We start from the raw sequence: 22840 nt of genomic DNA, 5'->3' as shown, positions 1-22840 counted from the left end.
GGATAGAGAGCGTTATTTTTTTAAGGGAATTCTGTAAGTCCTCTAAACTGTCTCCTGTGCTTGACTATACGACACCTGCTTACTGAAAACCAATGTTGCCTTAGTTCGGATTCCTTTAGCCTTATTTTTTTCTATTTTTGTTTTCCAAAAATACTAGAGTTAAATCAGTTTTCGTAAAAAAAACACTATGTGACAGTGTCTGTGTGAACAGAAAACACCACCAGCACCACTGAGAAGGGTGACAATTGGTTGAGTTGATTTTGAGTTTAATATCCCTTTCAGCAGGGAGGCTATATGAGACGGGACCTACTGATTAACGTGGAATCCGAACCACATGTAGCTCCTGCCGGGAATCGAACCCGAGTCTTCCATGCCAACCGCTTAGCCACGAGGAAGCTCAGGGTCACAATTCGTATTCTTCCGAGGATTAGCATAGGATTGTGGGATGCATATGAGTAGTGGTTGGGAAAGAAGGCCTTTAACTTTGTCCAGAAGAATATTCCATTTTCGTTTAATTTACAGTACGGTAAATTGACTTTTAATACACAGTTTCAAAATTACGAAACAACGCACATGATGCAATTGTTATATTGAAACCTGCTCATTAAACTTATAATTAATGCTTCTTCATTTATTGCATGTTTCTGTAAATAAGGGGATGAATAATAGTGTAAAAACAGTACTCATAATAGATGCTGCACTAATTAAAATGAAAGAAAAAAATAGTGTTATATCGCGACGTGAGTTGGTCTAAAGTTTTACATGTCTGTCCTTCCAGCAGCTGCTGCAAAGGTGTCAAAACCCTTTCTTTGTAAACTACTTACAAGTGGCAGTCTAAGAAACAAAATGTTCATTGGTAACCCAAACTATGCAGCAGAAGGAAATGATAATATCTGAATTCTATAAATAAAACATGTTCTTTCCTTCCGTCGATGACTCCAATTTTTCTTGATATGCAACTAAGTGTGTGATATACAGTGCTTATTTTATCCCATTAAACAGCCCTTTACGTATACCGTAGTATAGAAAACCAGAATTGAATGAAAGTTCTATAGCTTTATTAGTCTTAAAGCTTTAATACCTTTACTTTTAACCTGTATAAATTACTTGACTGTTCATAAAGTGCCACTGTAGCGTAGTCGGGTAAGGCGGCCTACTAGTCGGACAGCCCGTTTTCGACCACGGTCTTTATTTCCCATTCTATCTTTGACTCAGGGGTTGACCAAGCCTCTCTGAAATGGAGAGACGCGGGAGTAAGGATGGCCATAGGTGACCCTGACGACATCACCCGTGATCATCTCGAATTTCTCTTTTAAAGGAAGGAAGGAAGGAAGGAGGCTATTTTTCTCCGCATTCAAATCATTGTTGTCTGCCTCATCATGATGAGAAAACGGTTGATCCGTTCGAAGAGAAGTACTGAATTTGTGTTATGATAAAGGATTCTTGGAATAGAGAGCTAGTATAAATGATCTCAATTTCTTTCGTATGTCGTGTTAGAAATGTAAGGCGCAAATAACTGAAACACACAACATAAAAAGAAAAATTCAGCGAGTTTCATTTCAGATATCTTGAGAGATCTTAGTGTCCCAGTTTGACCGCCAGCGGATACTTGTGAGAAATGGTGGTGACAAGAGAGGAGCGTGATTGCTTCCTTGAGTTTCATGCAACAGAATCACTAATCATTGTCGAAAGACATTCCTTTACACAGTTTCGTAATGAAACGCCAAGGGGAAAAGACAATATGTGATTGGTGTTGCAAATTTACAGCACTTGCCTGTCTCTATAAGAAGAAATTTACGGGATGACCATCTGTTTCTGACGATCGGTGTTTGAATAGGTGGCCTTACCAGTCGCCTGAATTATCCATTGTGACTTTTCATTGTAGTTTCGCCATGAAGATTATGTATTAAGTTTGGCAGCTAAGCTCGATGACCTGATGAATCTGATTCGAGCGACTGTACATAGAGTTGACGAGAATGTGCTCCGATGTGCATGGATTGACTTGGACTACCGTATTGATATGTATCGCGTGGCTAAAGGAGGGCATATCAAGTACTTGTAGGTAGCTAAAGCTTGATGAGTTTTTCTTTTCATGTTAAATATTTCAAAACTCTACGCCTTACACTTTTAACACAACATGGGAACGAAATCAGGGAAATCATTTATCCTAGCCCTGTATGCATTACAGTGTTATTGTACAGTCAGTGACGAAAGTTCTTTCCGTTTGATGAAATTAATTTCGTAAATAACTTCAGAGTGGAAGGACAATTTGAGGGCAGTTTTCAGTAAATTTAAAAAAAAAAAAATGTAATTTTCTGTACGTTCCAGCCATAGCACGTTATTTGAAAAATAAATTTTCTGTCACTGACTACATGATTCTACAGTTGCTACTGAAAGACCCTCTTCTTACTTATTGTTAATAGGGATAAATGAACGAACTGTTTGACGTAGAGAGAACGTAATTCAGTTGAAATGATAGTTGTATGTAAACGGTGTTAAATACGTGCGTAATCTTTAGATTTTAGCTCATTAATTTATATGAGGGATCACTGTTCTATTTTCCTTGAAATGAACTGGAATTTAATATTACTGATTTCAAATTTATTTAAAAAGTCCCTTGCTTGGTGATAATTATTTTATTTTATTTTTTTTAAGTAACATACAATAGAGAATTCATTTCAAGGAAGCAAGGCACATTTCAGAAGTCGTGAAGAAGAAATCCGTAAAGTAACGCAATTAAAATTAGTTGCAATAGAAGGTAGTTGAATAATAATTGTTCCTGGATACCGCAGTGCTTGTGTGGATGTAACGCTTGGACTTTAGAAATCCAGGAAAAGTAAAATCATGCAGACCTAACAAGGTGGCTTTCTATAGCCACTACGTTCCAATTGCATGTAACAGTTTTTTTTTTTTTTTTTCTTAAATGTATTTACAAATATTGTCTAATTTTTAAAATAATAAGAAATAAGACACAATATTCGAAAAAGGGTAGTAGGTTAAGTTGCTGCACGATTATATTTGAGGATGTGAAATAGGCAAAAACAGGGCAGTTTTTATGTATGTAGTGGTTAGAACATACAAATCGTCCCGTGGATACATTAAAAAGTTAGAAATATCTAAATGATTGTTGCGAGATCCATACCCACATTCAAAGTGCGCGCGCACACACATTTTATATAAAAACATTTAAAATGGCAGGCAGTCACTACACTACCTGACATCTTTTAGTTCTGTTCCTTGTCTTTTATGCTCTGGCGACGAACCGTTTTTGCTTGAAAGCTAAGTATTTCTGTTTGGTACTATCGATTAGAATATGGTATATCAGTGCAAGTACCCACATTATTTACAAAAGTAAAGCGCGCACTCTACTCTTAATAGGAAAATTGGCCAACTGTTGTCTCGTGCATAGCGCAGTAATACGATTTATGGTCAATTAATTATCATCTTAGCCTTTATTCGTAAAACTGTTTCTATGTGCATCAAACCGGAATAGCTCGGGATAATTGCCATACAAAATGCTACAAGTAATTGCATATCTATGTACAACGGCATAGTTTTGTACAACGGTCGCAATTATTCCATGTATAACCCAATTTTGGCCTAAAATTATGGAAACATTATATATGCATTTCAAAACTAATGGTTAAAGCAAAGCTAAAAGTAATTAATATTGAGTCATTCATTGAAGATGAAATACAATTTTAAAAGACGTAAGTTTGATTTTAATGCAACAAATAAGCTAAATTAGCAAACGTGTTAGGCATGCTTAAAACTTCAAAATAATTCTGGTATGATGATTCTTGGTATACTTGCTAGCAGATTTGCAAATCAATTCCTTTTTGTCGATTTCTTGGTCGTCAAAATAGAGGGGATAATTTGAGTACAATGTTAGCTTAAATCGCGTTTCCTTTCGGTTAAGAAAAATTGGTACCCAAGTAACTGTGTTGAGTAGATGGTCGGCCGTGAAGTATCTGCCAAGTACTGTATTCGTGAGGAATCTGTCGTTTTTTAATAGAAACACATACATGGAGTGGATATGCGTTTTTTGTTGTTGACCTACGAAATACCGTTATTCCATTTCTGAATTCCACATTATTATTTCCATTTATATTCACATTCGAAGTAACTGCAAATCTTGCTTCAGTTTGAGCTTGCTTATGACTGTAGAGTTAGCATTTTGCTTGTGACTGTAGAGTTAACATACGCTTTTTCGGCGCGGAAAACACAAGTTCGATTCCCGACGGTAGTTCAAGTGGTTCAGATTCTGTTAAACTCCACATCCACGTCTCATATAATTTTCGTGTTGAAAAACACCTAAAACTTCTAGTCTAACTAGCAAAATTTGCTTCAACGTTGAGGACCCTATATGTATACTCGTAATAGAAATCATAAGTTTATTACAGGCAGTAGACATTGTCTTTAATTTTGCTTTGCAGTAAATTGCACGAATGTGGTGTACATTTATCAGAAAGGTTTATATGAATGACGCTAATCTACTGGTACATATTTTACATGTGTATGTATATTGTTTTATCTAGAAAATTCATATATTACCAAAATTTTATGAAAGCTATGGAGAGTAATGAAAAATGGATTAAAGTGCTTTGTGACAAGTAGTACCGATCATGATTATTGACGGTTGAATGTTAATTTGTGCTAAGGTAGTTCTGTAAATGTTTTCTTATTTATTGTTCTTGATTTTTTTTTTTAAATGAAAGTTCATGATGTATACATATTGTTTGTTTACATCAGTCGCTCAAGAGTGTGTGCCGTTGATATTTTTCAAATCATGTAACACATAGAGCGAAACAGAAGTCACAAAATAATCTTCGTGGGTATTTTAACTGAATGTCTGACGCAGCTGTTTTTAGGATAAGAAATTAATGGGAAATGCTAACATGAATACCTCCATCTCATGGCCCATGTAGTAAAACTTCTTTTGAGGAACATTGGGGCTTCTTCAAACATGAATGGTACAGTTCTTTATTATTCGTTTTGTGCCGCAAAACCCGGCCATATAGAACATTGAGCAGCAGCGCTAGATTTTGTTTTAGGAAGAGTGATTCTGATCCAGACACTTTATACTTTTTGTTCATAGATCTTGTTTTTCCTTCAGAAAATCTACCGTGTTTAACCTAGCAATCTGACATGCCTATTCATTCGATCATTACAGTTTGATAAGTAAAGTAACAGTTACTATATGTCTTTCGCAAGAACATTTTCTGTTTCTGAAAAAGTAAAGAAAGAAACTTAATTGAAGCTAACATTTTTTTCTTTTTATTTAAAAGGCTTATAATTACTTGAAATCAAGTGCAAATTTCCATAGTTTTAACTTTGTATTTATTTTGCATGTACTGTGATTTCTTCGGGAGAAGTGGCAATGTTTTATTCGGACAGAGTTCGTAGCTTATGTTTTAGTAAATTCCTTCGTTTGCGAAACATGTTTTGTTATACCATATACATATACATATTGTACATATATAATACTTAATCAATGGACAAGAAAGCAACAGGCAAGCGACTAATTCCGAAAGAAAGGATTAGGAATTAGATTTCTGGGTTTTCGGCATCTATGAGCATGTTGGCCCGTCACGTATGAGGGCTAACGTCTCTCGGGGATTACACTGCCCAGGGAATTGTGGAAGAAGGAAGGAAGCGACCTGGGACCATTATGTTAGGTACCATCCCAACATTAGTCTAGTGTGAATGAGAAGAACCTCACTCAGGATGACTGACCTGAAAAAGCTGAATAACTTTTTCGACCGAGTGTCCCTACTGGGAATCGAATTCGGGACCAGTCGCACGAAAGTCGAGCTCATTAGGGACTACTCTACGCCGGACCACATCGCGGTGAAATTTAACATGAAGAATACTGTGTGTCAATCATTTTAAGGTTTCTTTTCAATTTGTAAATACATTTAGTAGAAAATTCATACTGAACAGAAATGTCCTTTTTCTCATTTAGAAAGCAAAATTACTGAGATTTCTGGTACTACTATCAAGGTCGTAACGCGATGTTGGCATCCTCTCGCATTTGAAATTATTTTTACCACTAAGTGCTCTTTTTCAAACCTGTATTATTTTTCTTGACTTCTTCTGATGATATCTGTAAGTAAAGGCCTCTTTGTTATTTGAATATTAGCTTAATAAAATATTCTGGTTAAAGTACTGATGGTTATGTATGCCTTGATCAATATTCATTTTTAATATTCATATTACTTTTGTTTAGATCGAGAGGAGGAGGAAAGGGTTGTTCCCTGTGCAGCCTAAACCACCCCAGGGCTTCAAAGATTACCTGATGAATCGATGCACGTATGTCCTCGCAGGGAATGCAACGTCACGATTATCTGTTCCTATGATCTCCCCACCTCAGTCTCTTCAAGGCCAAATGAAAGATCTTTTCACTGAACAGGAAAAGGAGAGATACCGATTAAGAATGCAGGTAAAATAGAACTTTTAGTGTATATGTCCATATATTTATTAATATAGAATGTTGCTATATGTATTATAGTGTCCAGCGAAAATTCTAGTGTAATACGTCGGAATTACTGGACCACGTAGATTTTAAATTAGATTCTTTAAATAGTGAGCTCATATTCATTGTTTTTTTAATAAATGTACAGTAAATAATTTAGTAGTAGGTTTTAGTGTCTTTCAAAAGTGAATTTGACTTAAAATCTTTTCCATAACAAGAATAAATGAGCTGATTTCAGTATAATTTTCTGCTAAGTAGAAAGGCAATGCAATGCTGTTTTATACAGAGTAAAATATTAAGATTGGTTAATTTATCTTAAGCAATTATTGACAAGAGGAATTTCACTCAAGGAGTCCACTTGACAATAGGGCTCTACAAATAGGAATTAATGCCAAGTTTACTTACTTTGTCCTCAACTAGCAATGATTACAATCAGCATATTGCTAAATGGAAAAGTGATCGGAGTAGTCTAGTAAATAGGCACTTGATTTTCTATGAGGAGCGTTAAACTTTGAACCAACCAACCATGTTTACACTATTATAAGTTTTTTTTTAGTTATTTTTTCTTTCTTCGTTCAAAAGATGCTCCTCGGCTTAGAGTCGATATTGTTAACACGGCCGGTAAAGTAAACGTCACCATTTAGCGACGCAATAGGAAAAAGTTCCAAGAAACATCGCCAGAGATCGCCACATCGGGTAGACTCGATGTTGCCAAGTCGGTAAATTTTTCTTCTAATTTTGGTTAATTTTAGTTATATTTGTATCAAGAAAGAGATGCAGATATATTTCTCATGTTTGGATTTAGCAGATATTTCAAATATTCATACCAGGAGAAATAAATTTATATATATAAAAATGAGACTGAATTTTAAAAATGTAAAAAAGACGATTGATTAAACAATTAAGTAATAGAAAATATATTCCTTGTGCTTTGTATATCTCATTATTATCCGGGCGGTCGGCTCATAAACTAATATAATAATAAATAAATGAGTAGAAAAGTATTATTGTAGAATCAGCATAACTGAAACTAGGGGAAGTTTCATTAGAATGCAGATTTTCTTAGTTTCTTTGACAGTGACTCTTTAAAAAATATTTATTATGGCGTCTTTTTAAAATTATTCATTACAAGACCGTGAGTGTGTGCGATAAGCAGCCCATACACATAAACACATGCCTGAAGAAACAGCCCGACTTGTATGAAAAATGATAAAACCACAGGCAAGTTGATCGTGTATGGTTTCGTTCATTCATGTTAAAAGTTTTCAAAATCTTCTGAAAACATGTTTGATGTTTTTGCCGTTCTGCGTGCATGTTTACCGTGTATGGGCTCGTTCATGCAAGGTGGCTGTTTTATATTTAGGTCCGCCAATCACGACAGCGGAAGAAATCACGTGAGTCTCTCCTCCGTCGCATGCCAAGGTCGTGCAGTTGCAGAAAGAAAAAGCACGCGTTTCCTCGTCCTCCACATTTCTCAAACTACTTTCAGTATGTTGGACAGCACGTTGGTACGTGTGTGGTCAAAAAATTCTTTCAAGATGCATGATGAAAGAAACCTTTCATACATGTTGGTAATGCAAGTGCGTGCGTCTATGGCGCGCTATAAGGATAACTAGCCAGCTTAATGATTGTGAATATTGTTTTTACCCTGGCTTTATTTTCTGCTAGTTTTATACAGCTAATCGTACAAGTGAATCGGGGGTATTGGGGGTACTTAGAAATTAATTTTCTGAGTACTCGTAGCAAGAAAGAATTAGTGAAACAAGGGTCGTAATTTTTAACATGGAGCTGAACATTTTGTAAATAACAATAAGACTAGGAGCAAAATTATACAATCGAGGTATGAATATTCAACCATATTAGAATATCACATACTTTGTTTATAGACCAAAGATTTGGTTCACTGCGTATTTACAAATCTTTCAACTATTTTTTCTCGAGATATTAGTAGAATTTTCCCAGAATTTAAACAAAGCATTTAAAGTAGTTGATTGCTTTCTTGATAGATGTATTAAATAATGCTATATTTTGTACAAGATGTTCTATGTTGAGCTGTTACAAATACGATACGGTATTATATAACAACTAGCAGAATGCCCGTTTTCCTTACGAGAATAGTAGTGTTCATGGAAAAATATTTTGAAGTTATATAGTTTTCTTCCGGTTTCAAAATACTTAAGTTCGATTTCATTGGTGTTACATAGGCGTTCAGCTCTGTTTCCTCCAGGTCACATTTCGTACAAATCTATCTTATCGTCTGCCTAGGGTACACGGGGAATAATTATGCAAACTTTGAAGGTTCTACGCCTAATACGTAGTTTTGGAGATTAGGGAACGAAAAAATCTCTCTTTCGTGGTCATATCGTAGAATGCTGTCTCGTATACAGCCTAAAGTACAGGGAAATTTTTGCAGAAAATTTGGTGCTACACCTAGTAGTTCGAGATGTGGTGAATAAAAATGCAAACCCCTTTTAGAGGTCTCTATTTCACACAATTCACTCTTACCTACAGCGTAGGGAGCAAGAGCAATATACAGAGTTCAAGGTTCTACCCCTAACAGTTTCGGAAATCAGTAATGAGTGAATCAGTGGGTTTGCTCTTATATATAGATAAGAGGAAAAAAGAAAAAAAAAAAGAAAGAAAGAAGAAAAAATACAATTTTTATATCCCACCAGTTCCTCTTTAGTTCTGAGTGGCTGAATCTTCACTTCAAAACAGTAACAGAATATAAGGCTGATCAGAGCGGACTGGATGGTGTAGTGGTTAAATGCATAGACACGGTAAGCCGGAATCCCAAATTCAATTCTCAGCCCAGTCGTGCAGTTTTTCTATTTGTATATCATTCAAATCCAATAGTTGAACTCAGTTAAAATCGATCCATTTTAGTTTTAACGCTGGAAGGTGTTCCAAGCTCTAAATGTCGAATATAAGTAAACCGTCTTCGTAAACTTGATATGTAGTATGAGGATTTTTGTTTTATTTTTGTTCTTACTCGAATCCTGTATAGATGCAGAATTAGTAATGTTCAAACAATGAAAACATGCTACTGGTCTGAGAATTATACCGGGTTTCCAGTTTACCATGCTAGTGTATCAACCAACATGCTACTTATCATTGCTCTTCTGTATGTATCTGTTTCAAACATCATTGTGGTGGTTGTTGTTCAGCACTGGGGCTATATGAGACATAGACTTAATTTAAGCTTGAGTTTGAACCACCGTAGTGCCTTCAAGATGCTAGGCTTCCCTGACCCTAAATTGAACCCGATATCTCGTGCACGAAAGGCGCGCGCACTGGCAACTAGACCAACAGGGAGGATTCAACCGTCATAATTGGTTAGTTGCTTTGACGTTTAGAATCCCTTTCAGCATCTAGGCTATATGGACCTACTGCTTAACGTTGGATTCATACCACATAAGCTTCCACCGGGAATCGACCCGGGTCTACCGCACCGAAGACGCGTATACTAACCCTATAGCCAAGAGGGAGTTCTCAACTGTCGTAGTGTTCAGGAATATAATTATATGGACATTGTATTATTCAAGCACAAATATAAGTTGTGGAAAAGTCTATGCCTCTTAATTGTTAAACACCATGATGTGAAAAGTGAGGTTCGATCCACGATCCAGCCGTACATTTTCGTTCTTGAATTTCATTCATAAGAAGTTGCTATTCGTTGTGTATCCTGTTCGTGCTTCAATTGACTAAGATTACCAAAGATAAATGTTTTTTTTTAGTGTTGAGAAAAATGATAATCAGGTGTATTGATAGTTTCAATATCAAGCACAGCTGGCTTGAAATAAATATTTCTTTTCAAAGTTCTTGTTTAATATATATAAAATGAATTACACATTAGAGTATAGTTCTTCTCTGAATGAACTTCACGCAGTAATTTAAGTTTGAGGAAGCTTTCTCAAATAAGTTTATGTATTTACAACGTACTGATAATATATTAATGGGATGGGCATATTCTGCTACGGCTGTACAGGTACTTTTTATTTATTTATTTATTTATTTATTTTTTATTTATTTATTTTTTTTTCATGTTTTACGTATTATTTTAATTAACATGTCATTTCTGAAAACTGAAGAGTCCTCTTAAACGAAATTTCTCTTTGGGTACACTTCAAAGTAACAAATCCTTTTCGCTAACGGGTTGAAATATTTGAATTCACCATATCATATGTTAACTTGCTGCTCGATTGTTCACATCAAACACTATTCTGTATTTTAATTCATTTAGGAGGCATACACAGGGAAGCTCTCAGTCTGTACAAGTTGTTCACCTAACGTCCCCTGGCTCCGGCGTTTCAGGTCATGTTGAACTAATGAGTTAATGCGATATATTTTTGTACAAATGAGCGGCCATATTGCGCCATATAGCCTTACATACTGGCGACCTGATACTGGCTAAGACTGAATTTAACTCTACTCAGAGGAAATCCAAATAGTATATGATAAACACCTTGAAAATGAAATGAAATCTTTGAGTTTTACGTCTCACGGTTATGCCGGTTAGGCTAAAGGAGACGGTGATGAAATAATGAATGAAATGGTGGAATGAAGAAAGTGGGAGGAAAGGGAGAACCCCGAGGAAACCCACGCACACGGTGTTTGTCCACCACAAAGTTCACTTGGCGGGAGCTGGGATTGAACCCGGGACCCCAAGCACTAGAGGTGAACGCTCTACCACTGAGCCACCGCGGCCCCTTGAAGTAGGAAGAATGTATGCATTGTATCATACTAGCAATATGATCGATTGCTAGTAGCTCAATATTAGATCATCTATCGCTAGGCGAAAGAGCGTGTTTCGATTCTCTAGAAGAACAGTGATCTATTGACGTTTTAAGGAAAAGTGTTCCGATAATTTTAATCCAAAAAGTGGTATTTTTTGAATTAGATGTGAAGGTACATGAGTTTTAAAGTAGCAAATATAATAAATCCATGGGAGATTTTTGTATTTACTGTAATTTACACATTAACAATAAAATTGCAAAATATTCGTATAGTTAGTTTTTATTTTTAAACCTACTACAATTTCTTGTGGAACATCTTTTTTTTTTCATCTTACCGTAGTTTTTTTTTTTTTCTAAGAAGGTTTATTTTTTTCCAAAAGGACGTTTTTTCTGGAGACATGTTTACAAATTTACAGTATTTTTTAAAATGTTCATTCAAAATTAATACTTGTTTTACAGCTTTTGTACGAAAATAATTTACAGTTGTACAGAGAACTCAAGAGCAAGAAAATAGTTGATATGACACAAGAAGATAAAAGGGGCTCAGTGCTAGAGCGCTTACCTCTGGTGCATGGGGTCTCTAGTTCAGTCCCAGCTCGAACCAAGTGGGCTTTGTGGTGGATGAAGACCGTTTGCATGACTTTTCACAGGCTTCTCCCACTTTCTTTCTTTATTTCGTTCATTGCTATCATCGCTGTCTCCCTTAAGCTCTTAGTATAATCGTAGGACGTTAAACTATAAAAAATCTACAAGAAGATGTACCTGTTAACTAAATTTAATGTCTTTCTTTTAAAAATACGAAAGAAAATTTTATTCCGTGTATTGCGTCAGCTATTTTTGCATGAGATATATCCCACTCTTTTAACTTGTTTTCAGTGATGTAGAAATTGATGTGGCTGAAATGTACCTTCATCTATATTTTCTTTGGGTGAATAGCACTAATTTCTCCAAATAGTGCTTTTAGCATCATCCTAACCGTTAAATTGTGATTTTACAGAAATCCAATTGATTTGTCGATAGAGCACTGTCCATTATTGAATGTAGTCCACAGTTGTACATGAGAGCAAAATTGAGACTTCTAAATATGGTTAATTTGTATAAATATTAGTTGAAACCGTTTATAATATTTCCTTGTAGTTCTCTAACGTAATGTCTTTCTTGTAAATTAAGCACCATAAGAACGTAACTACTATATTTGCGAACCTTGTCATTTTATCTGAGCGTAAATGTAAGATGACGAGCTTCGTTTTCCACTTCAACAGTAGAGGCTTCTTTTCCTCAATATAACTTCAGAATCTTTTTCATTGTGCTGACGCGTGCCTTGATGCGCGTGGTCTCAGGTTCCTGATGGGGAGATTTTTTGGTGCTGGCATCATAAAGTGATTTGAAAACTTCCTAACAGGCAGTGGATTCGGTCTAGAAGGGGAAAATATCGTGATAGGAACCAATATGCAGACAACATATCACCGAACTAAGAACCGTCTGGACTACTATACTCCTTTGGGAAGTTGCAACAGCAAGATTTTCTTCTAATTTTAAGTACAACAAATTATTCTTTCATTGAAGAAGTCATATATCGCTCTTAGATATTTATTTAACAGATCTCTAATAGATAACGTAAGAAGCTGTTTAGTAAATATAATTAATTAAAAGTATGTTTCATTTGTTTTTTATAGCACGTCATTGAGAAGGAGAAACTAGTTTTGTCAGTAGAACAGGAGATTCTTCGAGTTCACGGTCGAGCGGCACGAGCTCTTGCAAACCAGGCGCTTCCATTTTCCGTGTGCACAATTCTGAAAGATGAGGAAGTGTACAATGTAATCACCCCTGAGCAGGAAGAAAAGGACCGGAATGCTCGATCACGGTACAATGGTAGATTGTTCCTTAGTTGGCTACAGGATGTTGATGACAAGTGGGAAAAAATCAAGGTAAAAAACAGTTCGTTTTATTCTGTTGATAAGTGCAGAACAAATCCCCCTGCTAAAATTGTTTGTTAAGTTTCTTGGATTTAACTAAGATCTCGAATACGATTCCTTTTATGTTCCATTGATACCATATAAAAGCATAACGTTGTGTGTGAGCAAGTTAAATATACTTGATATCGGATTAAAATTGTTTAATTACTAAGCAGCGTTTTGGAACAAAATAAGCACTACTTCATTTTAAAAGAAAACACTGTTATCAATCTTGAACCAATGCATACCTCTTGAGAAGCAGGCCAGGTTTATGCATAGTTAGACATTTTTCGTTGTTATAGATCAGGTACAAACAGTTCATGATACGGAAAACCAAAACTTATATATTCAGAATGAAATTGATTCATAATTTAAAGCATATTTGTTAGACTTTGTTCTGAAGTGGGAAGGGAGAATTAAATATTAACATAATCTTTCGATGAAAATTGGATTTTGACCTCTGTCACCGGGAAGCAAAAATCATGACGCAGACAAAATGCATATAGCAATGTTCAAGGGTTTGAACAAGCAGGAAATTGCATTATTGCGAATACACCTAACAGCGCTACGTGACGCTCGAGGTTAATTGATTATAGAACGTTTAATAACGGGATCCACAAATTTATAGTCAGCTAATCACAAATTCATAGCCGTGAACAAATTTATAGTCGGCTAATCATTCACCCATCCCCTCTTACTGGAAATGAGTTGTTAGAATGCTTTTACTACTGATAGTCATACGCTGACAGACTCTAGTTGAATAAAATGAAAACATAAAGTACCTAGAAAGCAACATAGTTCCAATGCACGCCAGTTTTAAGATACGGAATATATAATCTACCGTATATAATTATATTTGGGAAGTTGAATATTACCGGGACGTATCGAAACTGTTCGACAGTTGCTACGAAACAAACCCGTAGTAGCCCATAACTTGTTAAACATGGCTCCATATCATTATTAGTAGTGGGCCTTTACGCCCATCACTAGAGACAAGCATCCTCTGTGGGTGTCATTGTTAGGTAAAATCTACGACACTTGAGTGTGAGAAGGTGGTACTACGAGATACAGTAGAGGCCGTTGTCAGTCCATTATTGTTGGGCAAAGTGAATAGTCTGTTGCAAGATTGCAAGAAGAGTTTACGTAAGCAAAGCTATTAGTCGGCTTGATGCAGGCCAGTGTGTGTCTGATGTTGCACGTGTAATGGGCGTATCATTTCCCGACTACAAAAGGTTGCTGCTACGAAAGAGGGAACGTGCCTATCCATGGTGGAGATTGTGGAAGGCAGACAACAGTAAATACACGAACTTGCAAAGAGGAATTGATCTCTAACTTCACACGAAGTTGCTTACGCGTTTGCAGTGCTTCTGGTGTCCATATGTTACCCAGAACTGACGACGATTGAGTAATGTTGGGCCGAAGCCAGTGAAGTGTGTTCTACTATTCCCCGCCCACCATCGTACCAGATTACAGTGGTGTAGGGAACACTCATGTTCTCAAATGAATCACGATTCTGTGTGACAAGTGATTCCGGATATCACATGCTGGAAAGAGCGAGGAGCACGACAGCATCTATAGAAGATGTGTAAATGGGACTCCTGAAATTATGGTGTGGGCGGTCATAATGGAAAAGGGAAGATTACTATTGCATATGCTCGACGCAGGATCAATTACTGGAGAATTCTCCCTCGATCCTGAAATATATTAGTCTTTTCCGTGGGGCATGCGTCCTGACTTCATTTACATGGGTGGCAACGCGTTCTCACACAGAACTGACAAGGTTGCAGAGGCGCTGGAGGTAGAGAATAATAACGTATGGATCGGCCAGCATATCTCCAGCTTTTATCCCATCGCACAAGCGTGGGATGCTCTCGAAAGATCATAGTAATTTCACAGAGGAATCCTTCACCCCTGAGTCAACAGGGTCTCAAAATTGCCCTTAAGAAAGTATGGAACAACGTCCGTTCATTTTCTCCTAATTCTCTCGACAGTATGCTAAGCAGATATGTAAGATACTGTGCTGTCCGGGGTGGCTATACATCTTACTGACGTGATCACAACTCCCTACGCTCATAACAATTTGTATTTTATATCCTCTCTCTATATTGTTTTGGATTTGCTTTGGTTTATCGCGTCTTGTTTGTTTACATGATGGGGAATCCCATTCATGTGTTGACAATAAAACTGGACGAATATTTTTATCCATATATTGATCACTTGATATTACCAAAAGTATGGGTCAGTATTTGTTCGTTCCCTAGCAATTGTCAAACAGTGTTTATTAGTGGAATCAAATTGTGTAGGAGTAGAATTTATTCTTCGGGCAAGTTAAAAAGAAAGTACGAATTTAATATAAAATGGATGTTTGGGAATAACTAGTAAGAATCATGATTAGATTGAGTTACCATAGGGTCCGTAAGGCATAACATTCCTTTTTAAAAGAAGATAGGCTAATCTTTTGGCATCTACAGAAGGAAACTGCTTCTTCTTTTAGTAAGGTGAAGTACAATTGAACAATGGAGTGGAGTATTACTATTTTTTTTTTAATAGCAATATTCCATTTTTAAAAATAATAAAGGTATTATTTAGTTTTATCCTCCAAATCGCTAGGTAGTAACTCTGGCTCAGTTGGTAGTTATTACGGTTCGTCATTTGTAACTGTGATGAGTATAGTGTGGACGTATGGCATAACAACTACACTGCATAAAACACGAACCAACTTGTGCTATGTGGTCACTAGAAAGCACGAATGCTATCTGACTCAGGGTAGGAGCGCAGCGTTAGCGAGGGGGTGCGTACGTAGGGAGGAGGCGCGTCAGCGATAGTGGGTATACTCATGAACGAAGTCGTTTACAGTGGCTCACTATATGTTACAGTACCGGCTCCGGAGCCGTCGATGGATTCGGGGAAATTCTAAATGCCGTCCACAAAATCCCGTTTATAAAAAAAGAAAAACTCTTACGTGACTACCTTTGTAAATAACCATAAGCAATAGGACCTGTGGAAACTGCACTTCCAGTGCTCAGGGTATTCATGCCAGTGTCCATCAGTCATACCAGATTAAGGAAAGGGTGTAGATTTCAATCATCCGGTACTTTGTTCTATATCAGATACCTCAGCATGTGTGTTTCTTTTTATTGTCGATAAAATGTATGCGACTTTATGTATATACTGTAACTTAATTGATTGGAATCTAAGGTCCTTGACAACACAGAGGACAGGACTATCGCTGAAAATAGGATCCGAACCACTATTTGAGTTCTGTAAAACGTAGAACAGAGTATGCTGTAACTATAGTCAGTAAATCAGAAAACACTTAGTAAACTGATGTGTGTATATTGATAAATGGAGGAAACGACTGATTTTTAACACATCGGTCTCAATGCGAATTCAGATATACACAAAGATTGAAAAAAAGCAAGACGGACCGGGGTTAAACCCGGGATCTTCGATGTACCGTGCCGATGCATCAACCACTACGCTACCCTGTCCCGCTCTTTGAACAACCATAGCCTTTGATACGAGTTTTACCGAATTCGATTCCTGGTGGGGGTACTTGATCAGAAAACTAAAGGCTTTTTCAGGCCACCATCTTGAATGAAGTTTTACTCATTCGCACCAGGCAAATGCCGGGATGGTACCTAACGTAATCGACCCAGGTAGTATGGTCGCCGAGGGACGTTATCCCTGATAGGTGACGAGTTAATATGGCCATAGATGCGAAAAGCCTAGATACCTAATTCCTAGTCCTAATCTTGAACAGTAGTCTTGACATTCTCACACACCCTTGAAGTCAGTGTTCGTTCATTCACTCAGACGACATGATTTGTACCACAACTCCTGTTGTGCTTGAACAGTCCAGTGTGTACATTCAGCTCATTCATTCGTTCAAATAGAAACTTTCAGATACTGGAAGACAGACTCCCATTGCGCCATGTTAGCACATGTTTCTTGCCAAGCTTGAAGGTAGACGTAACCAAGTAGATCTACTAGCAAGAATAGACTTTCTGACTGCAATTTCTCGCAATATGGAGTGTCGAGTTTAGTTTTGTTTAGATCCGAACGGTAGCAACATCCAGCACTTTTTAATATAATGTCATAACATTTCTTACAAAACAAAATCTGTTAAAAATGCTGTTGCATTATCACCGTTAATGAATAACGTGCGGAAAACAGAGTTCAACTCGGAGTGGGACAAAAGCAGCATCAGGAGGAAAGTTGGTTACGAAGGCTTCAGTGATTGCCGAAATAATTTCAGAAAATGTAATCATTTTGGGATACAAGGTCACTGGTTATTAAAGGATATCTATAGAAAGTGAAATTGCACTATACATGATGATGTGTTAATCTCATGTGTAAACATCAAAAAACAAGACTCAGAGAACACGTTCCAGAGTTCATCACATCGAAGCTGATAGTTACGACCTCAACTTTGTGCCTTTGGCGTGGGAGTCTCGGGTTCATTTCTCGGCGGGTGCTCATGTGATTCGGTTTCCGCGTTAATCAGTAGGCCCATGTCATATATAGCCTCGCTCGAGAAACGGGACATTAAACTCAAAATCAACTCAACTCAACAAAACTCTATAGTCCAAATGAAAGGCCAAAGAGACTTAACATAGCTTATTTCAAACCTGCGACCCAAGGAGCGAGCACTGGCCGAGTTTCCGCTTAACACTATTATCGAGTGGCCAAATAGCCTGTAGACCTGTGATTGCACAAGGTGAACATTCTAAATAAACAAGTACTTGCTTCTAGTGTGCTAAAGTACGGCATTTTTTTTTCTAATTGTTGCTTTTGAGAACTACTAACAGACACCTCTGTCAGAACTTTTGTCTGTGTAACTATTTTAGTAACACAAATTAAATCTATAGAAAAAATATTAACTAAAAACTATAGATGATCAGTATTATCGAAATAGTCTTATATGTATTATTAAAATCAAAAGGACGGAATGAAATTCTTAGTGTATACTTAATGACGTAAGCAATTCTACAAGGAGCGTTTTCTTCCTTTCTTTATTTATTTTTATATTATTTTAAATACACGCACGAAGAAGATAACAACGGGTCATTGAAATGTAGCGTCAATTTGCGGTCACCATTTGGGCAGGTCCGTTAATATAATTTCAGTTTTTAAGAATGGAATAAATTTACTTATATTTTCCTTTGTTTGATGACAAATATCTAATTTATTTCGTTTAGGGAATACTTAAGATCAAATTGAAGTTGAAAACGAAAAGAACACCTAATGTTTCACCATAACCGACCTGTGGTCTAGTGTAGTTAAACTACTTCTAGTACAACCAGTACTATAGTGTTTTCAAAACTAGAAACAAACTGACGTTTGAAGAAGCACGTGGTACGCTGTTGCCACGTCTTGGACACCCCGGTGAGTCCTCAGCTGGAACTGTCTTGTAAGTCTTAACGAAAATCTCTAAATATTATGTTTGTTTGGATGGATGAAAGGATATCTTTGTCGTCCCAGTTTGGCGTGGTGGGAAGATTGTGTGTGTGTTCTTTAAATCACTTCCACTCACAAATGAACTAAGCTACTTTTCTTCTTAAAACACGTGTTTCCCAGCGGCAATATTGGAATGTTAAAGTCTGTTGCCAAGGAATCCCTCCATCCACTGTTGCTAAAATGATTATAATTCGACTCTTGCTGAGTGACCGCAATAACTATGTGATGTAGATTCCCTTCTTCAAAACAAATCTGCACGTGTTTTTGAGCTGTCTATTTGTTTCTAGTTTGGAAAGCACTTTAGAGCAGTTCGTGGCGTATTCTCATAACGGGAGATTTGAGATAGCCCATGAGATTATATGATGATGGTGGCCAATTCACATCACCATTTCTTTATAGAACACGTCCGTGGAACTTTTCGTGTAATACGGTAATTCGAATAATTTCTCGGTGTGTTTGAATTTATCTGCATGCTAATTGGTCACAGAACACTGCACACAGCTGTCAGTTTAATCTTGCTAATCCAGTCAGTGTTGCCGAAACACGATTTCAAAGTTCTGACTTTTTTTTTTTTTTAATAAATCCTGTATATCTCGCACTGCTGCTGATTAAGTTTGCTCATTAAGTTCAAAGTCAGGTTTCTTGCTGTAATACATTGATATCTTACACTATATAGGTATACATTCCTTTTTGTATTAAAGTGTATGCTGTAAGGAAGCCTTGGGTTCACCGTTCTAGGTTGTGTATATACTCTGAAAGATAATATTACAAAATCTATTCTCTTTTTAGGAGACAATGCTACTGCGTCACCATAACGAAGCACAGTCTTTGCACGCTGTCCAAAAAATGGATTGGGAGTGGAAGATGAAGGAGTTGGGTTTATGTGAATTTAAAGCTAAGCCGGTCATCGATGAGCTTCACGTTCCCATGGTTCATGTGAGCGATGACTTTGACTTGTTGCCTGCTTGAGAAGCCTGACTTCAATTCGATTGGTTCGCTTGGTTGACAAACTAAATTTGTTTGGTGGGTGAAACCATCAACTGGCAGGGGAATTATTGGCATGGTATTACTTTTTGAAGTTAAATTTTAATGGGTAATCAATAATGATAGAAGAAGAATAATTGTTATATAGACTTTTATATCATTGAGAGAGAAAAAAAAAATATTGAAAAACTCTTTTTTCCCCTGAAGTATTTGCTCAGATTAATTGTGATAATTGTTTAATTTTACTCTGGTAATACAAACCAGCAAGGCTGTCAGATGTGATTATGCTTTCGGTACATGAGAGTAGACCATGAATCATGAAAATTGTATATGTTAAAAAGTAACAGCACTTAACAGATAAAATTCAGGGTCTCGATCTCTTTATATCTTTAGTCTTGACTGCTAGTCATAGGGTAAATGTCCAGAGATGTTTGTGCAAACTATAAGAAAGTTCTGCTTGCATTGTTAATAAGGAATCATATATATTAATTTTATTAATCCTGCAGCTTGTGTAGAAGTCAAATATATTTTTCAACTTAATCCTTCAATTATGAGAAGTTTATAAAAGATATTTTTCTGTACCTTATATTAAAGTGCTTATTTTTAGGTTCTAAAAGTTCACTTTTTATTTTCACAGTATATGAATATTACAGGTAACTATATTTTGCAGTATCCTCTTTTGACTGTAGTTTAAAAATAGAAGAAAAAAAATAATTGCAAGTGCAAGTATGAGGCTATGCAGGCCTAACTTGAAAACCATGTGTTCAGTGCCAGGAAATTTCAGTCATCTTCTGTTTGTACATGTTATTTCCAAGAAGAAAAACAAACTGTAAATTGTACAGTGAATAAACGACTGTTCAAATATTAAAATGTTGTTTTGTCTCCGCATGTCCAGTATTTTATGAATGAATGTTCTATGATGTTTTTTTATTATTATTTATTTATTTAATTATTGAATTTTAGACTGAAAGCAGTGTGCTTATTTTTTAGTTAAATAAAATGATTTTACTTATTGCTAGCACCGTTAAAAAAAAAAAAAAAAAAAAAAGGGGAGGGGTTAACTTCTCGTTACTATTTAATATATTGTTATCAATGGACTGTCTTACCAAATACAGGGGTAGTCCCAGAAGTACCAGACTCTTAACAGGAAAAAAAATGGAAAAACTATCATGATTTCTCAACATAGTCTTCTTTTAGCTCGATACACTTTTCCCAGCGATGTTCAATAGCTTCGATATCACGTTTATAATGTGAATCGTGGAGTTCCTCAAAAAGCCATTAACCTCAGATCCTGCCTCTTCATTGTTGGAAAATCTTTGCCACCCAGCCATTTTTTTCTTGTTTGGAAAGAGAAATTAATCCGAGGAGGCTAACCCGGGCAAATAAGATGCGTAAGAAACCAATTCGAACGTGCACTCATTGATTTTGACCTTCGCGATAACGTATGTGTGAACTGGTGCATTGTCTTTATGAAACAACAACTTTCATTTTTGCCAAATGCGGCCGTTTTTATATTTCATCACTGAAACGCTCCAATAAGTTCACATAACACTTGCTGTTGATTGTTTTTGCTTTTTGAAGATAATCAGTGAAAGTTATCCCACGAGCATTAAACACGATATGAGCTTGCCAGCAGATGGAACTGTGTTTACCTTTTTTGAAGCCAATTCTCCTCTTTCAGTCCATTGTTTTCACTGCTCCGTCTCAGGTGTGAAAGTTGTGGGCCCATATTTCATCGACGCAACAACTTGGCTTTATTGCTGTGAAACATCCTCATGACGCTGTTTTTGTTCCTTTGTGCTGTACATCCATATTGACATAAAAGCTATACGCGAGATGGGTTCCGTGTGTGCTCACATTGTGAAATACCTGTCATGTCTTCTACCTCGTGCACTTTCAGTCGACGGTCACCCAATGTCATTTTGAAGATTTTCTTCATATTTGGCGTGATCACCTCATTTGGTCGACCACTGCGATGTTCGTCTTTCCAGCTCGTTTTTACTGTTGTAAACGAAGGAGCAGACTCCCCCAGAGAAGCATCTAGTTCGGCGTTGATATTAGTTGGACTGAGACCTTTCAAATGAAAGTATTGTATCATATAACAATGACTCATTTTCATGTGTACAAATTTACTGAAAGTGTTCACTGTTTATGGTTGTCAAATACTGAACAGCGAAGCGTCTTCGAACTTAAGCTTTATAAAGTTGGTATTTTCGACCATGTTTTTCAAACAAGAACCGCCAACTATTCGTTAAGTCGGGTAATTCTGGGACTATCCTCGTATATATTCTAATACATGGACATGTTCAGCAGTTCCAATAATCAAATAACTTCTCACAATTGGACACGTAACCAGTCTATATACAGATACTTCGTTACTACTTTGTAATCCACCGGAAAATAATATAATACAAATTACATTACTATTTCATCTTCAAACTATCGAATATGTGATATTACTTTTATTTGCATGCTTTGACGTGACTGTTGAATGCATTGTAAGTTTTCTAAGAGTTCCAAACTATGCTAAGCATAAAAATAGTAAGTCTTATAAGATGCCACTGTCCTTCCATCTCTCTCTCTCAAAAGCACCAGAGCGATTATTGTTGAGGTTTATTATTATTAGACTTCCAAACTATGCTATGCATAACTATCGGAAGCTTTATACAGTTGTTAGGTCCATCCGCGTGTCTGTCTTGATAGGTACCAGAACGAAAATGGTAAGAGATATCGTCCCAACGTTAAATCACTGTTAAAATCTAAAGTGATAGAAATCAACCAATTCCGGTTTCAACGTCGATCGCCATAAAACAAGAACGATAATAGATAGCGAAACGCGGTTTTTAGCAATCGATTCAGCGTCTGAAGAGGACATACCATCACCACCCACAACACAGTCCCAAAATCTGAGTGTTGAAATTTATTAGTACTTTATTTCTATAGAACGGAGATGAGAGATTTGGAAGAAGTTCCCTCCTTCACAGATTCAGCGTCGCAAGAGCGAGTTTAATCTCGATTTGTAGCTATCTGTTGAAACCGAAAGTGGTGGTAAAATCAGTTACAACATTGATCGCATAATGGATGAAACGAAAATAGAAACCAGCTGTTTTAAGTGGATTCAGTACTGTAAGAATGTGTTTCACTTGCGATTTTATTCCTTTATTTCAACAGGAAATGGTCATCAATTAGTACTCTCGGTTTTAATATTAACCTTCATAGAGCAAAAATAA

General features: G+C 36.5%; 1 protein-coding gene across 3 annotated transcripts in view; it reads left to right on the top strand.

Annotated features, from left to right (window-relative positions):
* LOC145673925 (uncharacterized) overlaps positions 1 to 20480 on the top strand; it is a 1349238-nt gene extending 1328758 nt beyond the window's left edge. For all 3 annotated transcript variants that reach the window (XM_081743738.1, XM_081743740.1, XM_081743739.1), the window contains 3 exons: positions 6230 to 6442; positions 12888 to 13139; positions 19416 to 20480. In XM_081743738.1, the coding sequence (XP_081599864.1) occupies positions 6230 to 6442; positions 12888 to 13139; positions 19416 to 19595 (645 nt within the window). In that variant the 3' untranslated portion in view covers positions 19596 to 20480. The remainder of the gene's footprint in view (positions 1 to 6229; positions 6443 to 12887; positions 13140 to 19415) is intronic.
* The last annotated feature ends 2360 nt before the right edge of the window (positions 20481 to 22840 follow it).

The sequence above is a fragment of the Thermobia domestica genome, chromosome 17 (assembly GCF_964235325.1).
Source record: "Thermobia domestica chromosome 17, izTheDome1.hap1.1, whole genome shotgun sequence".
In the NCBI taxonomy this organism is placed as follows: domain Eukaryota; kingdom Metazoa; phylum Arthropoda; class Insecta; order Zygentoma; family Lepismatidae; genus Thermobia; species Thermobia domestica.
The sequence above is the reverse complement of the archived record's forward strand: the minus strand, read 5'-3'. Positions and strand labels throughout refer to the sequence as shown.